This window comes from Rhinoderma darwinii, chromosome 3, assembly GCF_050947455.1.
Source record: "Rhinoderma darwinii isolate aRhiDar2 chromosome 3, aRhiDar2.hap1, whole genome shotgun sequence".
Classification (NCBI taxonomy): domain Eukaryota; kingdom Metazoa; phylum Chordata; class Amphibia; order Anura; family Rhinodermatidae; genus Rhinoderma; species Rhinoderma darwinii.
Genome location: NC_134689.1, coordinates 43,355,969 through 43,380,822, shown reverse-complemented (window position 1 = coordinate 43,380,822; position 24,854 = coordinate 43,355,969). Strand labels below are relative to the sequence as shown.

Below are 24,854 nucleotides of genomic sequence, written 5' to 3'. Positions count from 1 at the left end.
TTCTGATCCACCGATGTTCAGCCAGAGGAGTGTTAAAAAAATTACCTAAGGCTGAAATCTGTACCTTTAAGGTACTAGGGCTAAGTCCTTTTTTGAATCCCGATTGTAAAAAATCTAGGATTTTTGCAATGTTGGGAGAAAAGGGATCTGGTCCTGGGATTCCATGCCAGGAACAGAATTTCTTCCAAATCTTTTGATAGATTTTTGAGGTAACTTCTTTATGACTTGATAAGATAGTTGAAATTACCTCGTCTGACAGACCGTGGTTCCTCAAGATCTGCCTTTCAGGATCCAGGCTGACAATTTCAGAGTCTCTATTCCCTGGAAGAATAAGGGACCCTGGGAGAGAAGATTCTCCTTGACTGGGAGCATGATAGGATCTTCCAACGCTAGGTATTGTACGATTGGAAACCAACTTCTTTTCGGCCAATAGGGAAGAATAATGATGAGCTTTGTCAAATCTTCCTGGATTTTTCTTAATACCATTGGTATTAGAGGAAACGGAGGAAAGGCATAGGCCAGATCCATGTCCCAGTGTTGGGACAATGCATCTACTCCCAATGGGTTGTCTCTGAGATTTAGGGAGAAGAATGTCTCTACTTGAGTGTTTTTCCTCGTGGCAAACAGGTCTATTTGTGGATAACCCCAATTTCGGGTTAGGCAACGTAAGACTTCCTTGTTTAGGGACCATTCTCCTGGGTCTACTTTTTCCCGACTCAGGAAATCTGCTGATAGGTTCTCTGAGCCTTTTAGGTGGACTGCCGTGACTGATAGGACGTTTTCTTCTGCCCAACTGAAAATTTGTGCAGAGAGGCCCTGAAGAAGAGTGTGTCTTGTTCCCCCTTGATGGCGAAGAAAGGACACTGCTGTCGTGTTGTCCGATAAAATTCTTATATGCTTCCCTTTTATGGTGGGTGAAGCTCTTATAAGTGTCTCCCATACAGCTCTTAGTTCTTTGAAGTTTGAAGACATCATCTTCATTTGACCAGTCCATGTGCCCTGAAAGTGTTGGTCTTGGATTACTGACCCCCAGCCGTGTTTGCTGGCATCTGTGGTAATCACTATATAAGGAGAAGTTCTCCAGGGGACTCCCTTGTCTATGTTGTTTGTGCAGAGCCACCACAGGAGAGATGATTTCACAGTCTCGGAAATTTGCATTTTTAAATTCAGGGAGTTTTGTTTTCGATCCCACCGGGACAAGATCAGATTCTGTAAGGGTCTGGAGTGAAATTGGCTCCATGGAATAGATTGGATGCAAGATGTCATCATTCCCAACATCCGCATACATTCCCTTATGGAACAGGCGTCTTTCCCCCAAAATTTTCTTACTTCTGCCAGTAGGAGTATTTGTTTCTCTCTTGGGAGGAAGGAATGTTGAAGGGAGGAGTCTAGCAGTACTCCTAAGAAGACCTTCTGTTTCTGGGGAGGAAGACTCGACTTCTGAAAGTTGATTATCCATCCCAATTTTTGTAGTAGGGAAAGAACCTGTGACTGATGACTGACTAAGATAGCCGGAGTATCTGCCGTCAACAAGAAGTCGTCTAGATATGGGATAATTACTATACCTTGACTTCTTATGAATGCCATGATCTCTGCCATAATTTTTGTAAAAATTCTGGGGGCGGAGGAAAGGCCGAAGGGGAGGCAGACAAACTGGAAGTGGAGAATGGAAGGACCGTCCTGAATTGCGAATCTGAGGAATCTCTGGTACGCGGGGTGGATAGGAACGTGATAATACGCATCCTTTAAATCGATCGTACACATTGATGCCTCTTCCCTTATTAGAGGAATAGTCGATCTGATAGACTCCATCTTGAATTTCCGATAATTCACCCATTTGTTTAGGAACTTCAGGTTGATTATTGTCCTGTAGGAACCATCTGGTTTTTTGACCAAGAAGATTTTCGAATAGTGGCCCTTGCATATCTCGTTGTGGGGAACTGGGGAAATGGCTCTCAATCTGAGTAATTTCTGGACGTCCTGGATAAGTACCTGATGAAGATCTTTTGCTTGGTACTGGGTTATTAGGAATTTCTCTGGAGGAATGGAGGAAAATTCTATTTTGTATCCTTCTTCTATTATCTTTAGAACCCAGGGGTTCTGGGTTATTCTCGACCATTCGGGATAAAATTGTAGGAGTCTTCCCCCCACACTCTTGGCGTCATTGCTTTGAGGGCTGGAATGAATTATTTGGGTTAAGGAGATATCCTCGACCCCTTTTCCCTTTGGGGTAACTCCAGCGACCGGACTTCCCTTTCCCGCTGTAGTTCTGTAAGGTAGGATCCCTCTGTTGGCGAAATCTTCCAAATTGAGGGGGTTTTTTTGGTTTCTCTTCAGGAAACCCCTTTTTTCTATCTGTTGCACTCTCCAGTATGTTATCAAGGAGAGGACCGAACATCAGAGACCCTGTAAATGGGATAGAACACAACTTGTTTTTGGACTTAGTATCTCCTGACCACATTTTGAGCCATAATGCTCTTCTAGCAGCATTTGAGAGAGCCCCATTCCTGGCAGCAAATCTAATAGATTCTGCTGAAGCGTCTACCAAGAATCCGGTTGCCATTTTTAGTAACGGTAGAGATTCTAGTAGCTCTTGTCGTGATGTCTTCATCATCAGATGGGTCTCTAGCTGGTTTAGTCATATGAACATTGCTCTTGCTACTGATGTGGCCGCGATATTAGTTGAGATCAAGGCAGAGGAAGATTCCCACGCTCTTTTTAGTAGTCCGTCTGCCTTTCGGTCCATGGCGTCCCTCAACTGAGAGGAATCTTCAAAGGGGATTGCGGTTTTTTTAGCAACCCTGGCGACTGGGACATCTACTTTTGGGATTTCATCCCAAGGCTTAGTGTCCTCTGGATCAAAGAGAAGTCTGTTCTTAAAATCTCTTGAAATGAAGAGCCTTTTTTCTGAATCTTCCCATTCAGTTGTCACCATTCTTTTAAGATTTTCGTTTACCGGAAAAACCCTTGTTTTCTTTCCCGTTAGACCTCCAAACATCTCATCCTGGATGGTATGTGGTTGGTCCACTTCGGGAATATCCATAGCTTCCCGTATTGCTTGAATTAGGGTATCAGACATCTCGGAAGAGAAAAAAAAATTTTTTCTCTTGAGTGGAAGAAGTTGAAGGTAAGAGTTCGTCTCTTTCTTCTAACTCATCTTCCGATAGGTAATAGCACTCCTGTTCAGAGTCCGACCCCTGAGAAGGAGGCCAATATTTTTGATCCACTTCAATCCGTGGTCTTTTTGCCCGGGAGTGTGAGGGAGTTTCTTGCGGAGGGGCGAGGGAGGCTACTGACTGACCCACTTCCTCACGAATCATAGTCCTAAGTTCGGACATGAACGTTGGTTGTTCCTCCTTTAGTATTTTGGCAATACAATCCTGACACAATTGTTTTTTATGGGACTCTGGCAATTTTTTTGCACAAGTCGCACATTTTTTAACCTTCTTTTTATCAGTTTGTCTCTGAGAGAAATCTTTTTCCTAGAGAAAACAGAAGGTAGGTAAAGTATGGTGTACATACATAAGGGGTCATACCCTTCCCCAAGGGTGAGACTCACGTGACCCTGGGACATATCTGGAGTTCCATCAGGACGAGGAAGTTCCATATCGCGACAGGTAACAGGCAATGCAATATGCAAACCACAAAAATTAAATCCAAGTTAGAGTTATCAGCTCTAACTACATACCTGTGCGTGTCCCTTTAAATGCGGGCGTTTTGAATTTCCCGCCTTCCAAGATGGCCGCGGACCGGAAGTAGCCCGACGTCATATCCGGTCGGCTATTCGTCCAGCGTGTACCTGGAGTGCAGCCGCCATAGCCGGCGCTAAGGCTTGCTATGCGGTGCAGCGAGGATCCCTGCCGGTGCGTCCATGCCTATGGAGCTGCCGGTCCCCGCCTAGTCCGCGGTCCGGCCGAAGCCTGCTTGGGAAACCCCAGCCCCCACACACTACCAGAACCCTGCCTAGGATTCCTCCGGTAGGTGTCTTAGGGAGGGAGCTAAGGGACCCGTCGTATGAGGGGTGTTAGCCTGGGCTTTAGGGGGAAGAGAAGGGGGAGTGCACGGACCCCCCGATCTTGCCCCCTGCCCGAGTTTTTTCCTGCACTAATACAGGAGCGACGCTCTCTGCTCCTGACCCTTGTGGGGACAGGAAGAACACTGGCAAGTGGGTGGTGGGAGGGGCCTTTTAACCTCTCTGTCTTCCTGTCCCTACAGAGGTCAAGAGGGCAACCTCCTGTAGTGCTGTCATGAGGGATGTACTGGAAAAAGGCATGTACAAAAGGACACCACAGTAATAACGGCACTGAAAAAGCCATAAAAAAACGCATGCTAAATTTGAAAATGCTAGCGCTTTTAGAAGAATTTTTTTGGTGCAGTTGAATTGCTAGAAAAATTCTGTGTGTGGTAAAGGCCTTAAGGAGTTGTCCAACTGCTCAACGACTGCTTCATCCAGTGTCTAGGTGAATACTGGCAGATCCCTGGTAATAACCTCTTATTGCGTAGAGAAGAGGCCACTGACTGTTAAAACCAATGGGCCATCATGTAATGCACAGATACATACAGTCACTCAAGGCAAGAGCAGCATATTGTAGTTACTCTCTGTTTTGGCTGGGGTAAGGGAAACATGAACAGGGTATAAAGATGAACAAATTTCCCCATAGTGGCCGCAAAATTCTATTCGGTTGGAACAAATTTGTCATGAACAGCAAGTGCCCCGATTGCCCTGTCTGACTCGCTCATGTATTCTAGGACTGTATCGCCATCTTGCCAAATAATGTGCCTCGAACCTCAAATTGTGAATTTCTGTAAATCCCAGTCTTTTGGGAAATTCGGACTAAATTCGATTTGTGCTGAATCGGTTCACTCATCTCTATCAGGGTATCCTCCTTCTCTACTATCCCCATAAGGATATATTCACATGTGACAGATGTTACGCAGACATTTTCTTAATGGAGCATACGAAAAGAATGTGGTCGATTACAAACACCACATTAAAGAGGGCCAGTCACCTCTCCGGACATGTCTGTTTTAGTAAATACTTGTATACCCCATAATAAAACAATTCTGGGAGTATCTTTTCAAGGACCTCTGGGTTGGGCCCTTCCTCTGTTATTCCTCCTAGAAATGTATGAAATAATTGACAACTGTGTTTTTCTTTTTGAGGGTGTGCCCCTACACAGTCTGACACTGTCCAATCAGTGCTGACAGAGTGACTCTGTGTAGAGACACACCTCTTTGACAAAGGGAATGGTAACACCCAGCTGTCACTTTATTCATAAATTCCCAGAAGGAATAACAGAGCAATGCCATTGGGCAGAATTCTAAGAAAAGATGCTCTAGCATTGTTAATTCATGGGGAATACAAATATTTACTAAAAGTCATGCCAGGAGAGATAAGGCTCTGTTCACATCTGCGTTGGGGTCCCGTTCTGAAGTTCCGTCTGAGCTTTCCGTTGACTACTCTATTGCTTCCGGCAAAACTACGGATCCGGTGCACAATAGAGACAAACGGAAACCATGGGCGCCGGATCAGTCACCATTGAAATCAATGGTGATGTAAACGGAAACCTCTGGTTTCTCTTCGTGTCAGTTTGTGTCTGTTCAGGGTCCCATTCTGACGGAAAGATCTGACGGAACCTCAGAACGGAACCCCAACGCAGATGTGAACAGAGCCTAACAGGTCCACAGTAAATTACTTTGATATAAGCAAGTCGTGTCAGTGCCCTGCAGACACAATGCACTTAGGCTGGGTTCACACGAGCATGTTACGTCCGTAATGGACGGAACGTATTTCGGCCGCAAGTCCCGGACCAAACACACTGCAGGGAGCCGGGCTCCTAGCATCATAGTTATGTACGACGCTAGGAGTCCCGGCCTCGCTGCAGGACAACTGTCCCCTACTGTAATCATGTTTTCAGTACGGGGCAGTAGTTCCACAGAGAGGCAGGGACTCCTAGCGTTGTACATAACTATGATGCTAGGAGCCCGGCTCCCTGCAGTGTGTTCGGTCCGGGACTTGCGGCCGAAATATGTTCCGTCCATTACGGACGTAACATGCTCGTGTGAACCCAGCCTTACAACTGTATTATTAAATTCCAATGCAAAAAATATATAACACAATTTTCCTCTTCAGTCAAGTTATAAAACTTCTACAAAGCTTTTTCTATTTCTGGGGAAATTGACAGACAACCAACATCATATCCATTACAGTGGTTCCTGGTGTTGCGATCCAGCTTTTCCAGACTTCTGAATGAGCAGTTTGCTTAGTTAGATGGGGACAGGGAAAGTATCAGTACATAATTAGGCAGATTTACCATTCATGAGTGTGAGAAAGCTGGATGACAACCTCTATCGGGGGTGTAAAGTGAGCCACTAGTGTTGTCACTTCTAGTTAGTAACCAGAGAAGGAAGACATGGCAGACTTTATTTGGACAGCTACAGTTGTGTTTTTCTTTGGTTTGTGATTATGCACTGGTTCCATGTAGGACAATGATTACAGTGCTGAAAGGATCAATCTATTCTTCATACACCATACAGAATGGAGATCATTGGAAAACCTGTCCGGTAAGTCACAGATTCCCCCATGTACAATGTTCCAAACATTTAAGTGAAATTCTTGTATACTGGTCACAGACTCGACAACTTATCAAACAGCACAATATCAATACTAATACAGTAGTATGCACACAAAAAATAGCCACACTAAAGGTCACACACTGAATCAGTCATCATACTGATGAAGTAGTGCTGAGTTTGTCATTTGGCACAACTCATCAAAATAACACAATGTGTAATCTGTCGTTTTACATCAGACTGAAGGTAAATCTACTGAGTCATCCTAATTCAGAGAGAGTGATTATGGTATACAAACCATACAACACCAAAGTTAAATAACAAATTCAGCTCTGCTACATCTGTATATTGCAGACCTTTAAACAAACTTTATAAACTGTACGCCCTATATGATAACTTTAGAACAATAATAATCAATATCTCACATACTGGTAACCTACACATATAAGCCGGTCTACTAGGTAAATACGAATTTATAAATGATATACAGGAGTCTATAAATATATACGGATGTAGGAGAACGGAGCTTGTCAGGTGTAGAAGGATTGGTCTTTCATTTTACACAAATCCTTGTGAAATCACAAACAGTTGGATGGGACTGCTGCGGAGTTAACGCAAAACCTTGCACAATACAAAGATTGTAGCCCTAAAGAGTTAAATGAAGAATCCACCTTTGCTAGTCTGTAAATTACAAGCAGTAGATAAAAATAATCTCATTACATACATGACCATCTTTTCCTCGCAGTATGGGTGCCTTGGTTTGATTTCCAGCTTCTGCACATCTGAAAATCTTATTTTTGGACCCTTTCGGGAACATTTGCATTTTGACCCTGGAGGAAAAGAATTAGGACATCTTAGAAACGAAGGGAGAGAAAAAGTGATCATTTTGAATATTTGACAGCTCAAAGAACTCCACAAATATTTCACTAATTGCATCAAGAATATTAGAGAAAATAAGAATAAAATAACCAAACATTTTTTTTTTTTAACTTTTCTCTCTTTGGTAAAGTGCATGTCTAGAATAACATTTACATTCATTCCACCTGCACCTAAGTGGAAGTACCCCCGAACTTAAAATAATGACAAACAAAATATTCTAGTTAAAAATAGTTTTTAGCCTGCAAATCATAACCATAAAAACATATGTAGGTAATGTCAACCATTATTTACTTTAGAAGCCTAAATATATATATATATGAAGCAGAGTGGAGTTTGGGTTCTGATATTTGAACTCAATGAAAATAAACTGGTAAACTCAGCTCTGCTACATCTGTAGATTTTATCACTTAACTTTCACTAAGGATAACAAATCTCACCTTCCACGTGTAGCGTACACACCGCTATGAGAAGGAGAAGAAAAACTGCTGCAAAGGGTTTCATGTCCCAATATTGGTCTTGTGTTATTGCTGAAGTAGTCGTGTGGCTCAGGGTGTCCTCCTGTGCAGTCTCTGGTGGCTTGCTCTGTTCCTCTGTCCTGCCTTGACAGAATCCACCTCCAATATGAGGCTCGCCTTCCTCGCCTGTCCTCTTTTAAAACAGATCCTACAGCCCAGGGTGCAAAGTCATTAGCATGCATAGCAACCAAACTACTCACTGCAATTTCCTCACTGTGGAGGGTGGAGATTTCTTACTCTGCCCTGTTCTGCCTGAATGGAAGGGTTGGAGTAAAGACTATGGATTTTGTAACCCATCTATCATATATTTTATTTTTTCTTTGTACTTTCATTGAATACAATTCCTTATCTTCTAAATACAGCAAATCTGTCCCGGAATTCTGTGGACCGTAAAATTGTAATGTGTAACTGCAGCTGAAAATAAATTTTAAACTCAAATAGAAGTAATTCTGTAATTTTACATATAAAAAAATAATATTCAATTTAATATAAATCCTTGTATTGATAACATTTTCTATTGGGCTATTTCTCAGTTTTAAGAAAACAGGGTTTTAACCAATATGCTGTCATTCTTACTCCCATAGGTCACAGCACCTATCTTTCCTAGGTTCCTGAACAGCAAATCTGCCTATTTATAAGGCACACCTTGGTGGGCAGGAAAGTAAGTTGGGACGCACTACCTCAGTTGGGTATCACTGGATAATAATCCAAAAGGTGAGTATATAATGAAAAGGGTTAGTTCATTTATGTTAGTTATGAGGCACAATGTGAGTGGGGATGTATTACTGGAAATTTGCCATTCAGGAATTTTGGAAAGATGAGTGATAAGCCCTCGAAGGGCATATTGGTAGTCAATCAGCTTCTTTAGAAACATATAGATATAACTAGAAAATGATATCTAGAAAAAAAACTGGATAAAAGAAGAGGACAACGTAAGGATTTATATTTACTGGTGACTTTTTGATTTTAGGAAATGTTCTTTACTGCCTCATGCACAGAGATGTAATATGGCACCTATGGAATCCTCTGGGGCATTGTGAGATGTTTGATCAGATGTCAAATTATGGAGACGTTCTCCGCCTGCATAATTTGAAATACATTTTGGAATACTTTCCGTATACATTGCCGTATAAAGGCAACTAATGGAGGAAAATGGATAGCCGTCATGATCGCAGGTCCTTCAGGTCAATAAGTGCTGTAAAGTGAGAAGGTTCCTATTGAATATGGAGATAGAGAATTTCTTTTAATTGGTGGTAGTGTTCCCTTCAATGACATGTTCAATGACCTTTTTATCATCATTAAGGTCAATAGGCAACAGAATGCAACAGAACTGATGCATAAAATGACATTAGTTTACATCCGTTTTGCAATCTGGTTTTCCATCTGCTAATGTACGTGCACACACAAAATCAAAAACGTCTGAAAATACGGAGCTGTATTCAAGGGAAAACAGCTCCTGATTTTCAGACGTTTTTTATTCAAAGTTGCATTTTTCGAGGAGTTTTTATCGGCCGTTTTTGGAGCTGTTTTTCTATAGTCTCTGAACTGCACTTCTTTTTTCGGGGCCGTTTTTTTGCGCGGCCTTTTTCCAAAACGGCCGCGTAAAAAAACAGCCCGTTGAAACATAACGCCGTTTTTCCCATTGAAATCAATGGGCAGATGTTTGGAGGCGTTCTGCTGCCAATTTTTCGGCCATTTTGCAGCCGTTTACAGCCCGAAAAACAGCCGAAAATAAGCCGTGTGAACATTGAATTTAATAGAAAAAAAGGAAATATCCACAAATCACCCTATTGACTTTATGGGGCAACACAATACTATGTTTTTGAGGGGAGAAAATAAAAGTATTCTAAAACAAAAAGTACGATGAATAAAAAGTTGAAGCACCTCAAGCAACTTACCATGTTCAATGGGTGCTGATGGAAACATGTGGGTTTATTCACTTAATCTGAATCAGTCGATACTTTATTACACGAGGTGACAAATTGGATGAAAAATGACATTCAGATCCACTGTTTTACATTTTCAATGATGTTGATATTTTCAGTCTAAGGGTATGTTCACACGCAGTAGCAAAATACGTCTGAATTTACGGAGCTGTTTTCAGGCGAAAACAGCTCCTGATTTTCAGATGTTTTTTTAACAACGTTTTTTACGGCCGTCTTTGGAGCTGTTTTTCAATGGAGTCAATGAAAAACGCCTCCAAAAACGTCACAAGAAGTGTCCTGCACTTCTTTTGACGAGCCGTCATTTTACGCGCCGTATTTTGACAGCGAAGCGTAAAATAAAGGCTCGTGGGAACAGAACATCGTAATTCCCATTGAAAGCAATGGGCAGATGTTTGTAGGCGTATTAGGGGCATTTTTTCTGGCGTAATTCGAGGCGTAAAACGCCCAAATTACGTCTGAAACCACTGCGTGTGAACATACCCTTAGTATTAACAAATATAAAACATGAAACAAATTATATTCTAAAATCCCATAGCACAACTAAGGCCACCTTCACACCTCTGCATTTTAGGAACCTTATTAAGGCCACAACCACCAGACCCCCCAAAGGTTCTACTGAACCAAACTTACTGTACATTACCATGAAGTTTATGGTGATTTAAAGGCGTTTTCCGAGATAAAATGACTATGTGTTAATGCTTGTAATTTATTAATGTAAATACATTTGTAATATACTTACATTTTCCAAATTGGCCCCGTTTCCAGATGCTGCCATGGGGTACTTGACGGGTGACGTTACTCTCTGCCGCTGTGTTGATCTTCACTTCTCATCCGGTTATACGACACGTCACTTGTGACGTGCCGTGTATGGGCTGTTCGGTTGCACAGCCCGTAACGCGCCTGCGCGGTCCCTGCTGTTCTCGAGATAAGTAATGCGTGTGACATCATATGATGCTACGTATGATGCCATAATATAGCGTCTGATGGAGTATTCCCCAAAATTTTGTATGGAATCTGACATAAAACCCTCTGCATGCCTTGTTTTGAGATCAGAGTCATATATAGGTGTAGTAATGTCAGAATTTATTCAGACTGAATTAAATCGGGTGACCAATTTGACTGAATTGGACTCAAAACTAATTTTGGTAAATTCACTCATTTCAATTAACGACCCATCTTTAAAGGGGTTGTCTAGGATTAGAAAAATATCTGCTTTCTTCCATAAACAGCGCCATGCCTTTCCTTGTGTTTTTTCCCCATTGACATAGCAATGATGACTAAGTAATAAAATTGCAGGAAAATATAGCAGAAATAATGGATTGTTTGATAGGTAAAGGGAATGCAGAGCAGCTTTTGAGTCAGTAGAAAAGTGTTTGCATTATATCAGTTGCCATTACACAGTGGCAAATCATGTGAGATTATTTGCTTTGACTACTGATGACTTTATTGCCACTACAAAGTCACCTATTTGCAGCAGCCTTGAAGCTCATAAGGTCATACTGCAATTATACGTGTTATCTGCCGCTCAAGTGCTGTTTACGTAAGTAAGAGAAATAAAGTGATCAAAATTAGATACAGCACATTCCTCCCCATCAGATTACAGCGCTCACCTGTCCTGGTGGCCTCCCAATACCAGTTATGAGATTTCAGAATAACAAACTCTGATATTTGACTCCAGGTCAATGTAGCATCAGTATTCATTTCTTCATTATGTTACAGAGCACTTCCCCTAAAACATTATTAAAAATCACCGTAATTATGAGTCATGGAGTTGTGCCTTTCATTCAAATAATTTAACATTTAATTTCACTGTCTTTTAATAATAATATGTCTTTCTGAGAAAAATAGATGAAAATCCAATGTGGCTGCCCTCATAGTACTCACAGTCTACTGAAAACTACCGAAAATCTATCCTTCGTTCTTAAACTTTACCGATAGGGAATATTTAGAATGTAGAGCGTACAGTACTACTGTTTGTGGTATTTGGGGTAATATTCATTATAGTTCTATAAGCCAAGCGGTGACTGTAAAATATATATTAAGTTTTTATCACAACATATTGTACCTGCGGAGTTAAAATTGTGCAGAAAGCAAGGAAATTTCTAAAGAAACATCTGCAAATTATAATTTACTAAAGTATTTCCATCTTTTCAACACCCTATTAAGCATACTGTGTAGGATTTGTACATCACCCTCCAAGCAAATATTTGAATAAAAGCTATTGAAAGCTATATTTAGTGCATTCTATGTGCCCCTTTTCATGGTCAACACTTCAACTTTCACTAATACTTCAAAGCTACAAAAAACTGTCACTGTGATTCTAGCCTTTTTGATTAGTATGCTTTCTACTTTTTGGCCTCTTTTTCTTTAAATCTGACCAAAGACATAAGGGGGAGATTTTTTTTAAGGCTGGCCCTTTTACCTAAGCACACCTTTCAAAAAATTCTGTAGGCGCCATAAATACATCAAAAGTTTAATTTTTTTTGAGCAAATTGCGACCCTTCCATGCCAAAAAACTGGCATATAAATATATGTTCACTCTAATTTAATAGTTAGTATGATAAACTTCATATCTATGTTAACAGTCTGTTCTAATCTGATGGAAAACATAATTGGTCTTAAAAATTCATAATTTTGGGTTAGTTATCATCATATAGCATTTAACAATTAACAAAAAATGTCCTGTTTTGGGAAATGCAAAAATGTAATCAATTTGGGGAAAGTGTTCTGTTAATAGCAAAAGATGGTTTCTATACCTTTCAACTTTGTGAGAAACACTTATGGTTGATTGTGTGAAAAATAATTTTTTTCATGCATTTGAATAGTTTTTCATTTATACACCACCACAAAAACTATCTTAACCTAGAAATATATAATGGCCAAATTGCTTCAAATCATGAAATAAAGTCCAAGTTTGGAACTAATGGATCTTTGGATCTGAAATACATTTAGTAACCAGCGTTTATAGTAAATGTAATAATTCACATCTATTTATTAGTACGAAAAGTTGTCTGGTGAAATACAATTTATGGCCTATTCTCAACTGCTGATCAGCTGTTTAACCGGGCCCAGGCGCTCCGTTGAGCGCTTCTTCCCTTCTATTTCATTACACAGCTCCATACAGTATAACGCCAACACATTCGTAGCGACGGAGCACAGTATTACAGCTTCCTCCTATATTGATTTTTAGGTTTTGTTTTTTCGGCACTCACCATGCTGTAAAAACGACTTGTTAACTTTTTTTTTTATAATTATAGATTTTTTTATTTTTGAAGGAAAAAAAGACAAACAGGTACAAAACATAATTATCCATTAGAAAAGGAACATAAGTTATATCACAATATTATAGAGTGTAATTCAAGATAACAATGGCAGGAAGTTATGACATAGTTAAATCCCAATAACTGCATATTCTGCAAAGGTTCTATGTGACATACAGATAATGATGCAGAAACTTCCGGTGGAGAACATGTGCTGAAGGGGCAGGAACTCCACATATTACCGTACCACATAGGTAGACTCTGTCAACAAAAAGTAGCAAACTCATTAACCCCTTCCCGACATGCGCCGTACATGTACGGCGCTGTCGGGAGGTGCTTCCCGCAAAGCGCCGTACATGTACGGCGCAGTGATTGTGCGGGCTCAGAAGCAGAGCCGGCACCATCACCGCGGGGTGACAGCTGTATTATACAGCTGGCACCCTCCTGTAACTGCCAGGACCGGAGCTACTCTCCGATCCGGCAGATTAACCCCTCAGATGCTGCGCTCAATAGAGCGCAGCATCTGATAGGTTTTCACCCGATCGGCAACCCAGTGATGCAATCGCTGGGTTGCTGTGGCAATCGGACGCCAGAAAATGGCGTCCGAGTCTGCCTTGTACGGGAGCCGATGAGGACCCGCCTTCGGCGTGTCCTCATAGGCTTGCTGTCAGTGAATAACTGACAGCGCTAATACGCTGCACTACGTATGTAGTGCAGTGTATTAGAGTAGCGATCGGGGCATCAGGCCCTCATGTCCCCTAGTGGGACAAGTCAAAAAAGTAAAAAAAAGTTAATAAAAATGTGGTAAAACAATTAAAACACACACATTTCAAATAAAAATAAAGCTAAACTGACTTTTTTCCCATAGTAAGTCTTTTATTATGGGAAAAACCGTAAAAATTAAAAAAACTATACATAATTGGTATCGCCGCGTCCGTAACGACCCAAACTACAAAACTATTATGTAATTTATCCCGCACGGTAAACGCCGTAAAAAAAAACCATGAAAAACAACGCCAGAATCTTTGTTTTTAGGTCACATCTCCTTCCAAAAAATGCTATAAAAAGTGATCAAAAAGTCACATTTACTCCAAAATTGTACCAATAAAAACGGCAATCCGTCCCGCAAAAAATAATCCCTGACACCGCTTTGTGCACGCAAAAATAATAACGTTATGTGTCTTAGAATATGGCGACACAGAAAACAAATGATTTTATAAAAAAAGTGATTTTATTGTGCAAAAGCCGCAATACATAAAAAAAACTATATAAATTTGGTATCGCCGTAATCGTATCGACCCGCAGAATAAAGCTAACATGTAATTTAGGGCGCACTGTGGATGCCGATAAAAAAAAACAAAAAACGATTCCTGAATTGCTTGTTTTTGGTAATTTCCTTTACCAAAAAATGAAATAAAAAGTGATCAAAAAGTCGTATGTGTTCCAAAATGGTACCAATAAAATCTACAGCCCGTCTCGCAAAAAACGAGCCCGCACACCGCCCAATCAACTGAAAAACAAAAAAGTTACGGCACTAGTAATGCGGTGATGAAAAAACATCTCAATGCGCAGGCCGGAGGGGAACATTCCTTCAGTTTCAGGGCCCTAGTATTTAGGAACTAGGAAAGGGAAGGGACATCGCACATCCGCTGGAAGCGAGGGCGCCCGTATTATACCAGCGCAAAACTTTCCCAGCAATATTTCCCAAACTACGAAGGAGAAAAAGTCCCCAAAAGGTGCAGAGCGTTACAAAAGGGGAGTGAGAAAGAAAACCGTTAATCAGTGTGACGCCGGCCTGCGCATAACGGATCGCTTCACAGCGTAACACACATCTATGGATAATTGTATTATTTACCCCATTATTATACCCTCTTATTATGCCCTGATGTACCCGCACAGATTACATATGCCACCACATTATAAACTGAATACCAGCAAAACTCAAACAAAACTACCAAGCAAAATCCATGCTCAAAATGGCGGTCTATTCCTTCTTAGCCCTACAGTGTGCCCAAACAGCAATTTATGGCCACAAGTAAGGCATTACCATGCCCGGGAGAACCCGCTTAACAATTTATGGGGAAACATTCTCCAGGGGCACAACATCTTGTGTGGTGAATGGGCAGATCAGTGGAAAAATTGCAATTTTCACTTTGCACCATCCACTGCGTATTCATTTCTGAAAAACACCTGTGGAGTCTAAATTCTCACTACATCCCTTGATAAATGCCTTTAGGGGTGTAGTTTCTAAAACGGGGTCACTTTTGTTTGGTACATCAGGGGTTTTGCAAATGCAACATGGCGTCCCCAAACCATTCCAGCAAAATCTACGCTCCGAAAGATAAATACCGCTCCTTTTCTTCTGAATGCTCCCATATATGTAAACAGCTTATTATAACCACATATGGGGTGTTACCGTACTCGGGAGAAATTACTTTACAAATGTTGGGGTGCTTTTTCTTTTCTATTCCTTGTAAAAATGAAAAATGTTGATCTAAAACGACATCTTGTTGGAAAAAAAAATTATTTTTCATTTTCATGGCTTAATTCAGCAAAAAACCTTTGGGATCAAAATTTTCACTATACCCCTAGATGATTCCTCAGGGGGTGCAGTTTCCCAAATGGAGTCAATTTTGGGGTGTTTCCACTGTACTAGTACTACAGGGGCTCAGCAAATGTGACATGGCGCCCAGACACTATCCAAAATCCAAATGGTGCTAGTTCCATTCTGAGCCCTACCGTGTGTCCAAACAGCCGTTTATGACCACATGTGGGGCATTGTTTTACTCGGGAGAAGTTGCTTTACTAATTTTATGATGCTTTTTCTCCTTCAGTCCTTGTGGAAATGAAAAAAAAAACCTAAACCTACATTTTATTTCAAAAAATGTAGATTTTCATTTTTACGGCCCACTTCCAATAAGTTCTGTAAAACACCTGTGGGGTCAAACTGCTCACTATACTCCTAGATAATTTCCTCATGGGGTGTAGTTTCCAAAATGGGGTCACTTGTTGGGGGTTTCCACTGTTTTGTCCCCTCAGGGGCTTTGTAAATGCGACATGGCCTCCGCAAACAATTCCTGCTAAATTTGAGTTCCAAAAGCCAAATGGCGCTCTTTCCCTTCTCAGCCTCGCCGTGTGTCCAAACAGCCTTTTATTACTACATGTGGGGTATTGTTTTACTCGGGAGAAATTTCTTTACAAATTTTATGGTGCTTTTTCTCCTTTAGTCCTTGTGGAAATGAAAAAAAATTAGCTAAACCTACATTTTATTTGAAAAAATTTAGATTTTCATTTTCATGGCCTAGTTCCAAAAATGTTTGCAAAAAAACTGGCCGGTCAAAATGCTTGCTACACCCCTAGATAAATTCCTCGAGGGGTATAGTTTCCAAAATGGGGTCACTTGTGGGGGGTTTCCACTGTTTTGTCCCCTCAGGGGCTTTGCAAATGTGACATGGCCTCCGCAAACCATTCCTGCTAAATTTGAGCTCCAAGAGCCAAATGGCGCTCTTTCCATTCTAAGCCCTGCCGTGTGTCCAAATAACCGTTTATTACGACATGTGGGGTATTGTTTTACTCGGGAGAAATTGCTCTACAAATGTTGTGGTGCTTTTTCTACTTTAGTTCTTTTGGAAATGAAAAAAAATTAGCTAAACCTACATTTTATTTGAAAAAATTTAGATTTTCATTTTCATGGCCTAGTTCCAAACATTTTTGCAAAAAAACTGGCCGGTCAAAATGCTTGCTACACCCCTATATAAATTCCTCGAGGGGTGTAGTTTCCCAAATGGGGTCACTTTTGGGGGGTTTCCACTGTTTTAGTTCCACAAGACCTGTTCAAAGCTGACATGGTGCCTAAAATATATTCTAATAAAAAGGAGACCCAAAATCCACCAGGTGCTCCTTTGCTTCTGAGGCCGGTGCTTCAGTCCAGTAGCACACTAGAGCCACATGTGGGATATTTCCTAAATCTGCAGAACCTGGGCAATAAATATTGAGTTGCATTTCTTGGGTAAAACATTCTGTGGTACAAAAAAAATGGATTCAAAATGAATTTCTGGAAAAAAATAATGAACTTTGTAAATTTCACCTCTACGTTGCCTTAATTCCTGCGCAATGTCTAAAGGGTTAAGAAACTTTCTAAATGCTGTTTTGAATACTTTGAGGGGTGCATTTTTTAAAATGGGGTGATTTATTGGGGGTTTCTAATATCTAAGGACCTCAAACCCACTTCACAACTGAACTGGCCCCTGTAAAAATAGCATTTTGAAATTTTCTTGAAAATGTGAGAAATTGCTGCTAAAGTCCTAAGCCTTGTAACGTCCTTGAAAAATAAAATGATGTTCAAAAAACGATGCCAATCTAAAGTAGACATATGGGGGATGTTAGTTAGCAACATTTTTGTGTGATATAACTGCCTGTCTTACAAGCAGATACATTTAAATTGAGAAAAATGCAAATTTTTGCAATTTTTCGCTGAATTTTGGTGTTTTTCACAATTAAATACTGAATGTATCGGGCAAATTTTGCCAGTAACATAAAGTCCAATGTGTCACGAGAAAACAATCTCAGAATCACTTGGATAGGTAAAAGCATCCCGGAGTTATTACCACATAAAGTGAAACATGTCAGATTTGAAAAATGAGGCTCTGTCAGGAAGGTCAAAAGCGGCCAAAGAGGGAAGGGGTTAAACATATATAATAAGACAACAGACAGGTACAAAATGGCAAAGAGGGGGGTGGGAGAGGAAGGGAGCAAAGAGATATCCTAGTCGTACATGGGTAGATAAGAGGAGGTTAATATAGGTAGTACGTAAGGTCAGTGTGGTCTAGAAGAGGCCTCCTTTTTTTAGAATATATTTTAGGCACCATGTCAGGTTTGAAGAGGTCTTGTGGTGCCAAAACAGTGGAAAGCCCCCAAAAGTGACCCCATTTTGGAAACTATACCCCTCAGGAAAATTATTGAGGGGTATAGTTAGCATTTTAACCCCACAGGTTTAAATTTATTGGAAATAGTCTGTAAAATTGAAAATCCACCTTTTTTCTGAAAAAACTTAGAAATGTTTAATTTTTACAAGAAATAAAGGAGAAAAAGAACCACAACATTTGTAAAGCAATTTCTCCCGATTAAGGGAAAAACTCCATATGTGGTAATAAACTGCCGTTTGGACCCACGGCACGGCTCAGTAGGGAAACAGCACCATTTAGATTTTGGAGCACAGATTTTGATGGAATGATTTTCGGTGCCATGTCGCGTTTGCAACGTCCTGGAGGTACTAAAACAGTGGAAACCCCCCAAAAGTGACCCCATTTTGGAAACTACACCCCTCAAGGAATTTATTGAGGGGTATAGTGAGCATTTTGACGCCACAGGTTTTTTTGCTGACTTTAGTGGAATTAGGTAGTGAAAATGAAAATCAAAATTTTTTTCTAATAAAATGTTGACATTTTTTACTTTTACAAGGCATAAAGGAGAAAAACCACCCCAACATTTGAAAAGCAATATTTCCCGATTATGGCAATACCCCATAAGTGGTCATAAACTGCTGTTTGGACACACGGCAGGGGTCAAAAGGGAAGGAGAACCATTTGGAGCTCAAATTTAGCTGGAATGGTTTTCGGGCGCCATGTCACATTTGCTAAGTGCCTCCGGGACCAAATCAGTAGGAACTGCCCAAAAGTGACCCCATTTTGGAAACTACACCGCTTAAGGAATCTATCTAGGGGTATAGTAAGCATTTAGACCCCACTAGTCTTTTACAAAATTTATTGGAATTAGGCCGTAAAAATGAATATTTCCACTAATATTTCCACTGAATTTTTTCCACTAAAAAGTTGAATTGTTTCATTTTCACAAGGGATAAAGAGGAAAAAGCACCCCAACATTTATAAAGCAATTTCTCCCGAGTATGGCAATACCCCATATGTGGTAATAAACTGCTGTTTGGACACACGGCAGGGCTCAGAAAGGCAGGAGCGCTATTTGGCATGCAGATTTTGCTGGCTTGGTTTTTGGGCGCCAAGTCGCATTTGCAACACCCTGAGGTACCAGAGTACAGTAGAAGCCCCCAAGAAGTGACCCCATTTTGGAAACTACACCCCTCAAGGCATTAAACGTTTGCCTGGACATATGACAGAGCTCAGAAGTGAAGAGCAACATGCGCATTTGAGGTCCATTTTGGTGATTTTCACAGCATTGGCCCACAATTGCAGAGCTCTGAGGTCAAATAGCAAAACAAACTCCCAAGTACTGACCCCTATTTTGGAAACGACACCCCTTGAGGCATTTTAAGGGGTGTAGTGAGCATTTTGCCCCCACAGGTGTTTTTCCATCAGTAATTAATGCGCAGCGGATGGTGCAAAGTGAAAATTGCCATTTTCCGCTGATATGCCATTTTAGTGCACAATATGTTTGTGCCACTGAAGACAAATATCTCATAAACTGCTAAGCTGGTTCCCCCAGGTATGGCGATGCCATATATGTGGGCGTAAACTGCTGTATGGGCACGCTGTAGGGTTCAAAAGGGAGGGAGCGGCATTTGGTTTTTGGAGCACAGATTTTGCTTGGCAGTTGTTCTGTTTGGGGTTTTGCTGGTATTTAAGTTTGTAATGTGGGGGCATATGTAATCTGTGCGGAGTACATCAGGGCATAATAAGAGGGTATAATAATGGGATAAATAAATAATATTTCAGAAATATGTGGCCGATGTCGCACTGATAAACGTGGCCAGACGTTATCCGATTTTGGAGACTCTGCACATTATGTGTCGCTATATTCTGAGAGCCAGAACTTTTTCATTAAAAAAAGCTGTGTAAGGGCTTGTTTTTTTGCTAGACGGGTTGTATTTTTTATTGGTACAATTTTGGGGTACATGCGACTTTATGATCACTTTTTATTCCATGTTTTGTGAGGGGTGGTGTTAAAAAAAATAGTGACTGTGGCGTTTTTTTTTGCTTTGTTGCGGCGTTCATCGTGCGGGAAAAATAATATTATAGTTTTATAGTTTGGGTCGTTACGGACGCGGCGATACCAAATATGTGTACTGTTTTTAACATTTTCACTTTTTTCCAATAATAAAAGGTTTAGGGGAGAGGACTAGGCAACAAGATAAGGAGATCCTTCCGTTACAGTACAGCAGTGTAAAAAAAAAAATGCCCAAATAATGTCAAATCACATTTCTGATAAAAGGGAAAAACTGACAGGCAAGTTAAAGTGTATGTTCACAAATGCCAGAAGTCTAGCAAGCAAAATGGGGGAGCTGGAGGCCTTGATACTGGAAGAAAATATAGATATAGTTGGTGTTGCTGAAACATGGCTGGACTCTTCACATGACTGGGCTGTAAATATACAGGGTTTTACACTGTTTCGGAAAGACAGGACAAATAGGAAAGGCGGTGGTGTATGTCTGTATGTGAGAAATGATATGAAGGCGAGTGTGAAAGAGACAATAGTGGGTGAAGATTGTGAGGAGGTTGAAACCTTGTGGGTGGAACTAGAAAGGGAGGTAAACACTGAAAAAATTACTTTTGGTGTAATCTATAGACCCCCCAATATAACTGAGGAGATGGAAGGTCAGCTATATAAACAGATGGAGCGGGCTGCACAGGCGGGTACTGTAGTGATAATGGGAGATTTTAATTTCCAGGATATTAATTGGTGTCATGGTTCAGCTTCAACTGCAAAGGGGAGACATTTCCTCAACCTGTTGCAGGAAAATTTTATGGGCCAGTTTGTGGAAGACCCGACTAGAGGTGAAGCTCTGTTGGATCTGGTAATTTCTAATAATGCAGATCTTGTTGGGAATGTCAATTTTCGTGAAAACCTTGGTAACAGTGATCACAATATAATATAACCGAAAAACACAGCATGGATCTAAAATGGTTCAGATAGAGTAAAGATGCAGCCGTCAGCAAGCATGTGTTCAATTATGAACCAGATCCTGGGGTGTATACCCATAAAGCATCCTAAAGCATTGCATATGACCGAAAGAAGAAAAGATGCAAGACAAGAACATATGAGAAAATAGAAAAGTACTTTAATGAAAATTACACATAAATACACAACAATAAAAAGAATCCATCAACCAACAGGTTAAAAAAGACATGCACGCCATGCACTATACAAGGTAAGTAACGTCTAAGATAGACAAAAAGTATAATCTGGTAATAAGGGTACGTCGGTACATAAATATAAATAAATAAATGCAAAATAACTACAAATGGGGGTAGCATTTGAATGGTGTGTACACCACTATATGTGGGAATAAGTACTCAAAGGTATGAAAATAATACCATGAATGAATGACATCAATATATGGACAAGTATGAACAACATATGGTGATGATAAATCACGTACCCATTAAACATCCAGGTGAGTGCACGGCAATGTGTCTGCCCCAACGCGCGTTTCGGCGCAACTGCCTTCGTCTGGGGGTAGCATTTGAATGGTGTGTACACCACTATATGTAGGAATAAGCCAGCCAATCGTGGAGTAATGAGGAAACATGTGATGATACGTGTATCGCTACATATTTACCGGTCGCTTACCTCGTGGTGAAGGGGGTGGCCGCACCTACCAGAAGCGCCAATCACGAGAGGCCAGGACCGGATGCACGTCATCGCGTCAGAAGACGCGGTCACGTGGAACCGGAAGCCGGCGCGTCATGAGGGCGGGACGGAGGCCGGACACCCATTCACCAATCAGAGGGAGCGACGCAGCGAAAGGGTAAGTAACCCAGGATACGCCAGTGTATACAAAAGTGGCCGTGAAGCCAGATGAATCAAAACATCAGTAAACAACATATATGTCTATATGATATACATTTGAACGAACAAATTTAGATAAAATATAACAATCTGGCAAGAGACAGCATGAGAGAGCATGAATAAAGTGAAAAAGTAATATTAATCAATCACAATATAGTTACATTTTACCTATACTGTAAAAAACAAACGCAGGCTGGGAGGGCAAAAACACTTAATTTTAAGAAAGCCAATTTCCCCAGGATGAGGGCTGCAATTCAGGATAAAGACTGGGAAGAACTAATGTCAAATAATGGGACAAATGATAAATGGGAGATTTTCAAATCTACTTTGAGTTATTATAGTGCAAAATTTATTCCTATAGATAACAAGTATAAACGACTCAAATTAAACCCCTGTGAAAGGGGCAATACATGACAAAAAAAGGGCATTTAAAAAATACAAATCTGAGGGTACAGCTGTAGCCTTTGTAAAATATACAGAGCTTAATAAAATCTGTAAAAATGTAATAAAATTAGCAAAAATACAAAATGAAAGGCAGGTGGCCAAGGATAGTAAAACAAATCCCAAAAAATTCTTCAAGTATATAAATGCTAAAAAGCCAAGGTCTGAACAGGTAGGACCCCTAGATAATGGTAATGGGGAGTTGGTCACAGGGGTCAAGAGAAGGCAGAGTTACTAAATGGGTTCTTTAGCTCTGTATATACAACTGAAGAAAGAGCAGCTGATATAGCCGGTGCCAGTGCTGTTAATATATCAGTTGATATACTGAATTGGATGAATGTTGATATGGTCCAAGCTAAATTAAATAAAATAAATGTGCACAAGGCCACGGGACCAGATGGGTTACACCCTAGAATTCTTAAAGAGCTTAGTTCAGTTATTTCTGTCCCCCTTTTCATAATATTCAGAGAATCTCTAGTGACTGGTATAGTGCCAAGGGACTGGCGCAGGGCAAATGTGGTGCCTATTTTCAAAAAAGGGCTCTAGGTCTTCCCCGGGTAATTATAGACCAGTAAGCTTAACATCCATCGTGGGGAAAATGTTTGAGGGGCTATTGAGGGACTATATACAGGATTATGTGACAAAAAATAGTATTATAAGTGACAGCCAGCACGGTTTTACTAAGGACAGAAGTTGTCAAACTAACCTAATCTGTTTTTATGAAGAGGTAAGCAGAAACCTAGACAGAGGGGCCGCTGTGGATTTAGTGTTTTTGGACTTTGCAAAGGCATTTGACACTGTCCCCCATAGACGCCTAATGGGTAAATTAAGGACTATAGGTTTAGAAAATATAGTTTGTAATTGGATTGAGAATTGGCTCAAGGACCGTATCCAGAGAGTTGTGCTCAATGATTCCTACTCTGAATGGTCCCCGGTAATAAGTGGTGTACCCCAGGGTTCAGTGCTGGGACCACTATTATTCAACTTATTTATTAATGATATAGAGGATGGGATTAATAGCACTATTTCTATTTTTGCAGATGACACCAAGCTATGTAATATAGTTCAGTCTATGGAAGATGTTCATGAATTGCAAGCGGATTTAAACAAACTAAGTGTTTGGGCATCCACTTGTCAGATGAAGTTTAATGTAGATAAATGTAAAGTTATGCATCTGGGTACCAACAACCTGCATGCATCATATGTCCTAGGGGGAGCTACACTGGCGGATTCACTTGTTGAGAAGGATCTGGGTGTACTTGTAAATCATAAACTAAATAACAGCATGCAGTGTCAATCAGCTGCTTCAAAGGCCAGCAGGATATTGTCGTGTATTAAAAGAGGCATGGAATCACGGGACAGGGATGTAATATTGCCACTTTACAAAGCATTAGTGAGGCCTCATCTAGAATATGCAGTTCAGTTCTGGGCTCCAGTTCATAGAAAGGATGTCCTGGAGTTGGAAAAAATACAAAGAAGAGCAACGAAGCTAATTAGGGGCATGGAGAATTTAAGTTATGAGGAAAGATTAAAAGAATTAAACCTATTTAGTCTTGAAAAAAGACGACTAAGGGGGTACATGATTAACTTATATAAATATATTAATGGAACATACAAAAAATATGGTGAAATCCTGTTCCATGTAAAACCCCCTCAAAAAACAAGGGGGCACTCTCTCCGTCTGGAGAAAAAAGGTTCAACCTGCAGAGGCGACAAGCCTTCTTTACTGTGAGAACTGTGAATCTATGGAATAGCCTACCGCAGGAGCTGGTCACAGCAGGGACAGTAGATGGCTTTAAAAAAGGGTTAGATAATTTCCTAGAACAAAAAAGTATTAGCTCCTATGTGTAGAAATTTTTCCTTCCCTTTTCCCGTCCCTTGGTTGAACTTGATGGACATGTGTCTTTTTTCAGCCGTACTAACTATGTAACTATGTAACTATGTATGTAAATTATAGGAAAAAAGGCAGTGTTTGTTTTTATTAACATGAAAATTTTATTTTTACACTTTTATGAAACTTTTTTATTAACTTTTTCCAACTTTTTTTTTGTCCCACTGCCCACGTAGTGCAATGCATTAGAGTTGTCAGTCATTCACTGACAGCAAGATTATTAGGTCCCATCTGTGGGCGGGGCCTAATAGGCTATCATACGTGGCAGACCAGGAGGCCATTATTAGGCCTCCGGTTGCCATAGCAGTGATCGGATTCGTCACGATAACATCGTGTCGATGTCGATCGCTACAAACCACTAAGATTCCGCGATCTGCGGCATCTGAGGGGTTAATGGCAGGGATCGGAGCTAGCTCCGTTCACTGCCGTTACAGCACGGTGTCAGCTGTAACATACAGCTGACACCAACGGCTGATGTCGCAGGCTCAGCTTCTGAGCCTGCGCCATCTTGAAATTGCGGCTGGACGCCTTTTAGGCCCCGCCTCTGGGCGCGACCTAGCAGGCTTCCTTACTTGGCAGACGGGAT

General features: G+C 40.7%; 1 protein-coding gene across 1 annotated transcript in view; it reads right to left on the bottom strand.

Moving 5' to 3' along the window:
- CXCL14 (C-X-C motif chemokine ligand 14) overlaps positions 1-8,172 on the bottom strand; it is a 37,309-nt gene extending 29,137 nt beyond the window's left edge. Inside the window, exons 1-2 of the mRNA XM_075856312.1 lie at positions 7,890-8,172; positions 7,298-7,403 (exon numbers count right to left, since the gene is read on the bottom strand). Coding sequence (XP_075712427.1) covers positions 7,298-7,403; positions 7,890-7,953 — 170 coding nt within the window. The 5' untranslated portion in view covers positions 7,954-8,172. The remainder of the gene's footprint in view (positions 1-7,297; positions 7,404-7,889) is intronic.
- Positions 8,173-24,854: the final 16,682 nt, after the last annotated feature.